The 9,885-nt window shown below is 38.0% G+C and overlaps 1 protein-coding gene across 2 annotated transcripts; it reads left to right on the top strand.

Annotated features, from left to right (window-relative positions):
- The first annotated feature begins 453 nt into the window (after positions 1-453).
- Positions 454-8,346, top strand: BNIP1 (BCL2 interacting protein 1). 2 transcript variants are annotated; one of them, XM_015818672.1, is made up of 6 exons: positions 454-570; positions 1,457-1,531; positions 2,793-2,884; positions 4,119-4,220; positions 5,136-5,254; positions 6,757-8,346. In XM_015818672.1, the coding sequence occupies exons 1-6, from the start codon at positions 487-489 to the stop codon at positions 6,951-6,953; spliced, it is 669 nt and encodes a 222-aa protein (XP_015674158.1). In that variant the 5' UTR covers positions 454-486; the 3' UTR covers positions 6,954-8,346. The 2 variants fall into 2 exon arrangements, with proteins under 2 accessions (XP_015674158.1, XP_015674151.1); XM_015818665.1 differs by having other exon boundaries at positions 1,457-1,549.
- Positions 8,347-9,885: the final 1,539 nt, after the last annotated feature.

Raw genomic sequence — 9,885 nt, 5'->3', positions numbered from 1 at the left:
CGCAAAGAAAGAAAAAAAAAAGCATCTACTCAAATATCGAGTTCTTCTCCCTGTTGAAGAGAGCAACAATAATGGTACAAATATAAACCCCAATAAATAACATGACATGTTATAATCAAATGAAAGACGCTACAGCAAGGGAAAATCTGAATTACAGTTCTTTCCAAGTAATTCCGTCACCGCAATCTTAAACATACTGTAGTAGACCCTGTTCTCTCTCTCTCTCCTGACTGCAAAGACACAGGTAAGCGCGGCTGCCGGGAAAAACGTGGCAGAAGTCGAGGCACAAGAAACACCGCCTTCCGTCCAACAGCACTTGGTCCACCCTACGCAGTTGGAAGTCTCGGGGAACGCCGCTTCGTGAGAAAGGAACACGTCATGCCTACACCAGCCAATGACTTCTCTTCGTGGACGTTCGGTCTCCCAAGTCCGCTCGCCTTCCAAATTCGCTTGGCTTCCTTCTCGCTCGCCGTAGTTTGTTCCAAGATGGCGGCGGCCGGTGACGTGCCGGTCCGGGTTTGCAATCAGGAGATTGTCAAATTCGACCTGGAGATTAAAGCCGCCGTGCAGGTAGAGTTCCCGTCGCCGTTGCTCAATCATTCACGGTGTGATCGCTGGGCACTTTATTTATAAGCCCGTAACCGCTTGTCTCTATTATCAATGGTCGACCCTCCGGTACAGGTTTGTTCAGTTGCATCTCTCAGTCAACCTTGCAGCTGGACGGGCCAATTTGGCTCAAGATCGGTGCTGTTATAAATACTGCAGGTCACTTGACCGTTTCGGCGACCCCAGATTTGGGCAACTGCTTTTTTGGACGCTGTAATGTTTCAGCTGTTTGTCTTTCCTACTCTGGTGTATGATGGTAGTCTCACCATGGCAGCCCTCCTTCAAATGGTTATTTTATATTATTATTATTATTATTATTATTATTATTATTATTATTATTATTATTATTATTATTATTATTATTATTATTACTACTACTACTACTACTACTACTACTACTACTACTACTACTACTCTGGTGTATGATGGTAGTCTCACCATGGCAGCCCTCCTTCAAATGGTTATTTTATATTATTATTATTATTATTATTAATAATAATAATAATAATAATAATAATTGACTTAAAATATCCTACTGGTATATCATCCAGCCTTCCTGAAATTGCTGAATTTTGAGGATCCAGATATATGTTCCAAGAGAACATCGGTGCAAAAAGTGTTTTGTGTTGGTTACGTTTGTTTTTCTACTTTTCCCTGGAAATTCACAGTGATGTACATTACACTCCTTCCTCTTACTGTTTTACCACAACAAACAACTCTGTGTAAATAGGCTGGGCTGAGAGGGTTACTAGTTCAAAGTCACCCAGTAAAATTCCATGTCCGAGGATGGATTAGAATCTGGGTTTCTCCAGTCCTACTAGCCTGACATTACAATTTTCTTGTTTTTCAGGATATCCGGGATTGTACAGGACCTGTAAGTGTACTTGGAGAATTGAATGCCAAAGTAAAAGAAAAATTCCAGCATGTACGTCTCCGAATACAAGTGAGGAATATTGACAAAACATTAGTGGTGTTTTGAAAATAAAACCATAGATGTTTTTACTAGCTTCTGTCTCTCACATGTTTGCACTCACCGCATGTAATTCCTTGTTGCTTGAACACTAAACTATTTTAAAAGTTTTTTTTTAAAGGAGTTTAACATTCTTGAATTTATATCTGTCAGCAATGGTCAAAGATCACAAATTACACAGCTTGGTTTCACCAAAACTCATAGTAAGAATGTTGAAAATGTCATGAATTTATTTTACTGCTATTTCAGTTACTGTGTGTGCATTTGAAAATCTTATAATGCATAATGTTAAATATCTGTTAGATACAATCTATGCATTATTGTATTACTATAAATATTCATAGTAATGCTTCATAGTCTCAATATGTTAAAGACATATGATGAAGTGGATGCAGAACTTGGAGACGGAAGAGTGGGAACTTCAATAGAATAAATTTATTTCAAACATACTTAGAATTGGAACATTATTATTAGTTGCTGATATATATTTTTTGTAAAACTTGCTGAAAATCTAACAGAATGTTGGCTCATGTTTTCGTATGTGGTGACAATGTTGCAAAGTGCAATATTGGACAATGATTTAATCAATTAAAATATAGTAACAAAAGTAATCCTATTGGGGGCAGGGATGGGAAAAGTTAATGTCCTTTAATTAGAGGAATAATGTGGGGGATCTAATAATTGTTTTCCTTTGGGGAAACAATTCCTTTTCCTTCATATCAGCTGGTTCTGCATCAGAATTCTCATGTCAATTCACCTACCACTGCATCAAATACGGCCTTTAGTTTTATTCTTTTTACTAAGTAAGCAATGTCTTACCCTCAAACGCCACTAAAGAACACCAGGTGTTCTGTTCATGCTCTGTAAATAATCTAAAAATCAAAGATGTGTACTGACTTGTTACTGGGTAAGATAAGGAGAGAGATTGCAACATTCCATGGCTCTTGATCATTGGTGGGAATGGGTATGCAATATCCCGTCTAGATATTCAAAAGGTGATTCAGACTGCACACTACTACTGAGAGAGATATTCTTATAGTTACAGTTCCTTCACTTGAAAGTGGGTGAATGAAATAGCAACACTGAAAAATTTTGACATCCCTGATCCATCTCATTTTATTCGCAACCAAGGCATTTTGTATTTGTGCATTTACTAGCATATTCCCTTTTTGTATATAGAAGTATTCATAAATAATGTGCTTATGATTCTTCTTAGGAACTTGAACAGATGGCTAAGGAGCAAGATAAAGAATCAGAAAAACAAGTATTACTCCAAGAAGTAGAGAACCATAAAAAGCAAATGCTCAGGTCAGTTAAAAATTTCAAGTTACAAAGACCAATGATGCAATACATTTTATTAGCTGAGCCTGCAGAATAGGAAGTTTGGAATATGGGAAGCACTGAAGTTATCCCTCATACAAGATTTGATTGATTGTATATTTCAGTTCTATACTTCCCTTTCTGTAAGCAACTCCCTACTTGTTTTTAAAGTAATCAAGGCTCTGATATAACCATAAGTGGTTATTATGCAAGAAGGTAAATCACCTGCCTTCAATGACTTTTTGCTTTTCTTCTGTACTACCAGACTTACTCAAAGAGCTTCTTCAACCTTGTAGAGCAGATTTGGAAGGCATATGGATAGGAGAGCGGAGTTCAGTTGGACACAATCCAAGAAGAACTCATGAGGGAAAAAAGTTTTTAAAAAAGTAAATATCTTGTGCCATGTTTGTTCAGGGGAAGAATCTCTACTATGTGTTGCTCTGCACATAGCAATTTATCAATTAAATATCAAGGTAAAATTCAGCTCTGTAAAATGGGCTGGAATGATGGGATTGGAGAATCACATGAAGTAACAATGGACCAGAACAGTTTGCTTGTTTGTTTGTCTCCCAGTCAAGTATCTTAGTACTCCTTTCTCAGATCCCACATATTCCCCACAATACAATAAATCATGTGCCTTTCAAGCTTAAAAGTACAGGTTTATGATAGCAGGACTGATTTTTGTTTGCAGCTGGTACTCAACCTGTTGTGCATGAGGGTCTCTAGAATGCAGTATCTAGACATCTTTACATCTCCATTAAATTTAGTGAGGTTTTCTTCCAAAAATGTGAGTTCTTCCTTCTTTTCATAGAAAAAAAATAGCTCCCTACAATACTGTGTTACCACAATTAGCTATGATTTGCAATGCAACTTTGGATCAGTTGATGGAAAAATAATAGTTTGATTCGGGCCATCCATTCAGTGCTAGACACATTGTTATAAATATTGCCAAACGTTTGGATAATAGTTATTGATTTCTGTAAGCATCCAGATATTTTCCCTGTTAAATGGACCACCAACTAAGAAACACTATTTATGTGGTGATAAGATATAAAGAAATAGAAAAATAAATATATAGCACAGTTAATGTAACAGCTAATATAATATGAACGCTAATAAAATGTTAATTAAGCTAATGGCAAATTGAATGCTTTAGTTTTATGCATTCAGGTATCTCAGGAACTTTGTATATGATATGAACTTTGTGTATTAATAATTTCAGCAATCAGACAGCCTGGCGTAAGGCAAACCTGGCTTGCAAAATTGCAATTGACAATTCTGAGAAAGATGAATTGCTGCGAGGAGGAGATCCTTTACGACAAAGGTATGTCATTGTTCTTTTTCATTATTATCAAAAATCAGCACAGAAATTCCCAACCTCCTGCCAAGTACTATTTCAGAAATTCATTCATGTGAACCATTATAAATCTATGCTGTTCTCTCTTAATGAAGCGTAGCAAGCAAATCAGACAACCTGACTGACAGACATACTGTAAGGGGGAGAACACTACTTTTGACCTATAGAGGAAAAACAGAGGTTGCCTTCCTAGTGATTTGGGGCTGGGAAGATAGCTAAGTAATTTTCTCCTACCATCAGGAAATGGCTAGTAGGTCATACTCAGGCTGGAACAACCTGGGTCATGCAGGTCAGCTCTAATGCAAGTAAAGTTGCGATGAGCTCAACACTTGATGTCATCATGGACAAGTATATACAACTTGGTATGATGTAAAAACATGTTTTACTTTTTTAAAAGATGTTTTTCTACTTCTGTATTTAGCCTATCACTCCGTAATTGTGAGATGGTGATAGTAACCATAGCTGGTTCCTCTTAGCTTTCTCTGTCAATCAAGGACAGCTCAGGCAGTACTGAGTTCACTCGAAGTAATGCCTGACTTGAGGGAGCCTAAGAACTTCAGCAAGTGACAGCATCTAACTGACTTTGGTTGCTTTAGAAGCTATGTAGGCATAGACCTAGTTAACTGATGGATGCAGGAGCCTCATAGTTTAGAACCACAAACTAGACTGGATAATTGAACAAAATATCTCAGCAGAAGGGAGTGGCAAATCCTCTCTGTGTCATCCCAAGGAAACTGTGTGTAATTGAAAGCATGTTTACAACGGTACTGGAATGCGAGCTTGAGGCCATCTTTTCTATGGTCCTTCTGATTTTGAAGAAGAAACTGTAAAGGAATACTATATGAACCTCCATGCTGGATTTCTTTTTCTCTTCTCTTTCAGAAAGTCTACTAAGGAAAACCTGGCAGAGGGGGCAAGTAACATCACAGAGAGCCTGATGGGAATTAGCAGGATGATGTCTCAGCAGGTTCAGCAAAGTGAAGAAGCCATGCAGTCTCTAGGTATCTAAATAATCTGGAATTAAGTTCAAGATGGACAGTTGGTCTTCTGATGCAACAGGGCTATCCTGGTTCTTCCCACCCCTATACCCTCCCCAGAGCTATTGGCCTTTAGTCATTTATATGGTCCTTTGATGAGAGGAAGAAACCAGGAGAACTAGGCCTGATGTACCTCCCTCTCACTGGAGACGTTTGTGAATTCAGTTTTCTGTGTGAGAGAATCATTGCTGCTTTCATTGCCAAGAAAAGAAATGCTTGAATCTGATACTTAGATTTAAGGGGCAAGTTGCCTTTTCACTTCAGTGATTTATACTTTTTTCTCCCCCATAGATCAGTCTATCTGTTATTTTACTTCCTTCGCTTATGGTGATGACCTCAAAAGAAGGTAGCACCTAGCCTGTCTTGCTAATTCCAAAGAGAATGGCTAGCACTTTGAAGGGAGACCACTAGAAAAATCTCAAGAGATTGAAAATGCATATTACAAGGAATACGAGTAGCACAAGGCAAACTGACTGTACAAAAGTTATCACTGTGGACCCCTTGCTCATTTTCCATAGGGTCGTTAAAGTGCCTTTGAGATTACTTGATTATGCTGTAATCCATTCTGGGGTTGGGGAGTCAGATCTGAATTTGCTTTCGGTTAGACTAGGAAATGATGGGTTGATGCTTTGTAATTTTGTTTTGTGATAAAGAGTCATGTGTGTGTACATCCAGTTTTCACCTCCTAACAGTGGCAACTAGGAGGAAGTATTTTTATCTGCCTCAACAAAAGATGTTAAGCATTAAGTTACCTCTCATGTGCTTTGGGAAACTCTGTGGTTTTATTGCGCAAACTCTTCCACTATATGTTTATCTTGGCCCTTTCCCTCTCAGTTTTTAACTGTAGGCCTAAAAGACTCAATGCTTTTATCTGATTTTAGATGGATCAGATTGCTTTAACTAAATGCTTATGAATGTTTATACATTGCCGTTTTAATTATTTACATCTGCCTTTTTAAAGTGTTTGTGAACAGCCTTAAGGGAGAGCACGGCCTGTTGGGATGCAGAGTTTGGCTGAGGTGAAAGTTTTGAAGGTTCTAGAACTTGAGCCAACTCTGATCTCAGTCTTTTATGAATGGGCCTCTTCATTTGGACTTTCATATCATTTGGGCTTTCAGGTGGTCATCGGATAACAAGAGAGCCATTTGAACTGATTTCATCTGGCTCCAGATCTAAAAATGTGAAGCTTTAAGCCAGTTTACCCAGTGAACTGCACGTGATGTGTTTTCTTTCACAGGACACAAAAAAGATGCTTCCACAATATATGATTTTGCTAGATCAGGGGTCTTCAAACTTGGCCCTTTTATGACTTGTGGACTTCAACTCCCAGAATTCCTCAGCCAGGCATGCCTGGCTGAGGAATTCTGGGAGTTGAAGTCCACAAGTCATAAAAGGGCCAAGTTTGAAGACCCTTGTGCTAGATGCTTCAGAAACAATCCACTGAAATGTACATTTTTATCTTTCAGTTAATTCTTCACGAACTATCTTGGATGCCAATGAGGAGTTTAAATCCATGTCTGGAACAATACAGCTGGGGCGAAAGCTTATTACAAAGTATAACCGCAGGGAGCTGACTGATAAATTGCTCATCTTTCTTGCCCTTGCCTTGTTTTTGGCCACTGTGCTTTACATCTTGAAGAAAAGACTATTTCCATTTTTGTGAAAGGAGGAAGCGTGACTGTGAGGAAAAAAGAAAGGCAATATATTGCAAAAAGACTTCTGACAGAAGAGCCTTCCGTTAGGCAGAACTTTACATTGTACTAGTAAGCTACATGAGCAGCAGATTAGAACAAGAGGAAAAAGTGTGCTTGTTTGCTCTGAGGCTGGAAGGCTGTATCATTTGTCATATTCTGTGAGGCATATTCCAACATCCCCCATCTTTGGCCATTTCTACTCCTTTTCTCAGTTCAGTACAGAACTGAGAGGACTGGAAGAATACTAATACAAATAAACCTATATTAGATATATTGTATATTATACCATGTGAATGCCAGTACTGTGAAAATTTTATAAATTAAATGAAGCAAAGTGTATAAGCCTTATTACTGGTTCTTTTTAAATTATAAAAATGAACTTTTCCTCAAATTGTCTCCAGAAAAAGCAATGAGGCAAATCCCCAAATGTCTTTTTAATTGATAGGTCTATATTATTTGTTTATATGTTTCTCTTGCCAGTGTTATTTAGACAGATTCCTTTGATTCATCCCAGATTCTAGCTCTGTCTTGGGTAGGGAGACCATTTGGATGGCTGGGCCAATTAATCCGTCTCAGATCTAGATTTCTTCCGGGTAATCAAAAAATTTCTCTGCCAACTGTACTGGACCAGTGTACTAGATTATATCCTTGGTCTTCAAAAAGAGGACTACATCCTACACTGGATTGATTCAGCTTGATTGTATTACACTAAATGTTTGTTACTGAATTGAAGGAAGTAAAAAAAATGGTAAATATATTTTCCTCATTTCTACTGGATAGAGGGCAGATGATAGATCATTGTTCATGATTATAGACAGGTAAAAATTACTTTAGTTTATAAGCCACTTTTGAAATCTTTTATCTGTAAACGGTCCAGAGTCGCTCTATGAGTGAGCTGGGTGATATCTAAATTTGATAAATAAATAAATCTTGCCAAGAAGACTCCAAGGACTTGTACAGGCAATTGCCGGGAAGCGAACACTGACTAGAAGGCCTGTATGTGCACAAACACATTGAGAACCAGACTGATTTTGTGCATATGCCACAAAATGGCACTGTGATTTTGTGCATATGCCACAAGATGGCACTAAAGGACCATATCTTTTAAAATAACAGACTGCTCTTTAATTTGCAGCCTTTGAATAGGCATCTATTCAAAATAATAGTGTTGCCTTGGCTTAAAGCATAAAATGCTAGACAAGAGGGGAGTCAAAGAAGCAAACTGCACTTGAAAAAAAAAATTACTGATCCAGCTCTGGTATCTTTTGCACTAATACTTATATTTAGCTCTCTTATTAAATTGGCATTTATTTCAATCTTACAAGCAAAAGAACTAAATAAACATTGTTATTTGTTTACGTGAGTTTTGTAGCACTAGGTGAACTTTTTTTGTTATGTTTAAAACCAACTTCTGCAAAGAGTTCTCTGGCATACTGTAAGAGGGTAAAATATGCTGTGAGTGTGTAGAATTCAGTTCGGATCCCAACATCCAGAGCAACCTCAGTGGAGATGGGATAAAGTAAGCTACAGTCTAAGGATCTTATGCAATACCATGGATGACAGTCCCTTACTTTCCAGTAAATTGACCCATGCTAAGAGGCTTGCTTTCATAAAAACCCATAATAATAATGGTCCAATTGATAAACTGCAGTCTAGTTTTCATCAATTGGGTTAGTCATTTTAGCCACAAATGTCTAAATGCTTAAATACCAAAAATGGGGGACATTTTCTTCGACTAAGAAAACTGTTTTTCCAAGATGCTGGCTTCTAATTATGTTCTATGGTTTATAAAATTGAACATCATCAACAAAAGAAAGCAGAGCAAGGAGATCCTGATTAAACCATTTAAGCAGGAGGCTCAAAGGATGTCTCCACCTGTTCACTGCAATGAGCCTTTGGCAAGGTGCTGAAACCAAAAATCTTGTTTAATGCAAGCCTTGTTGACTAATTCAGCCTTGCTGGGTCTGTCGGTTTATTTGGAAATCTCTGATTAACTAGTAAGTTCCCTCATTTTTTTTGTATATTTCTCATTACCGAATAAATTATATTTTTAAGCCCAGAGATTTGGCTGCTTTGGCTTAATAAATTGATTATTTGTTAAAACAATCTCCATGCGCAAGCAATTACACAACTGCTACTTGTATTTCATGAATGGCATATTTAATAACCGTGGTAGTTTTGGGTTTTGGAGGGGACGGTCCGAAAGATTTTCTTTTTTAGTTTTCTTAGGGCTGATCTAAAGGGAGAGGTCCTTGGCAGAAAGGCTAAGGGGACTGGGTGAGCCCCTTTAAGTTAGAGGTGGGCTGGAGGCTATGTTGCCTCATACAGAGATTCAATTTTTTGTTTCTTTTAACTGATGATGCCACAAGAATAGTTTCAGAATTGGGTGGCCTTGAAATACAACCAATACACGGACTTGAGTGGACTAAAAATTTCAGTTAACGAATCAGGATTCCGCAGACAGATTAAAATGTATCAAGACATTCGGCTTCACAAGTACAGCCTGTTATTTAGTATGTTTCCCTGGGAATCCTTGTCAAAAGATGCCTGCTAGTGAGATTCTAAATTACAGTATCTCTCGCTCCAGTTTGTAAAGTGTTGGTAATACTAAATGAAGGATGAAAATTTGATTCTCCAGATTTTGTTGCATTACAATTTCCAATGTACCACCAGCAGGGCCAATCACTTGCTGAGTTTGAGAAACCACCAAACAACTTAAGCAAGGAGAAGTGTGGGGAGGGGGGGAATCTGCAGTGCTGAAATGAGTTGAGGTGGGGAGAATGTGCTTACTGCAGAGAAATGCTTTCCACATTAAGAAACTTCTCCCAAATGGTTGGATGAGTTTACTGCTGGAGTGTTTCTAAAAATGCCACCACCAGATGCATGCAGTGGCTGTCACCT

Source organism: Protobothrops mucrosquamatus, unplaced genomic scaffold (genome assembly GCF_001527695.2).
Source record: "Protobothrops mucrosquamatus isolate PMUCROS unplaced genomic scaffold, P.Mucros_1.0 scaffold_141, whole genome shotgun sequence".
In the NCBI taxonomy this organism is placed as follows: Eukaryota; Metazoa; Chordata; class Lepidosauria; order Squamata; family Viperidae; genus Protobothrops; species Protobothrops mucrosquamatus.
This window is presented reverse-complemented; position numbering and strand designations above follow the sequence as displayed.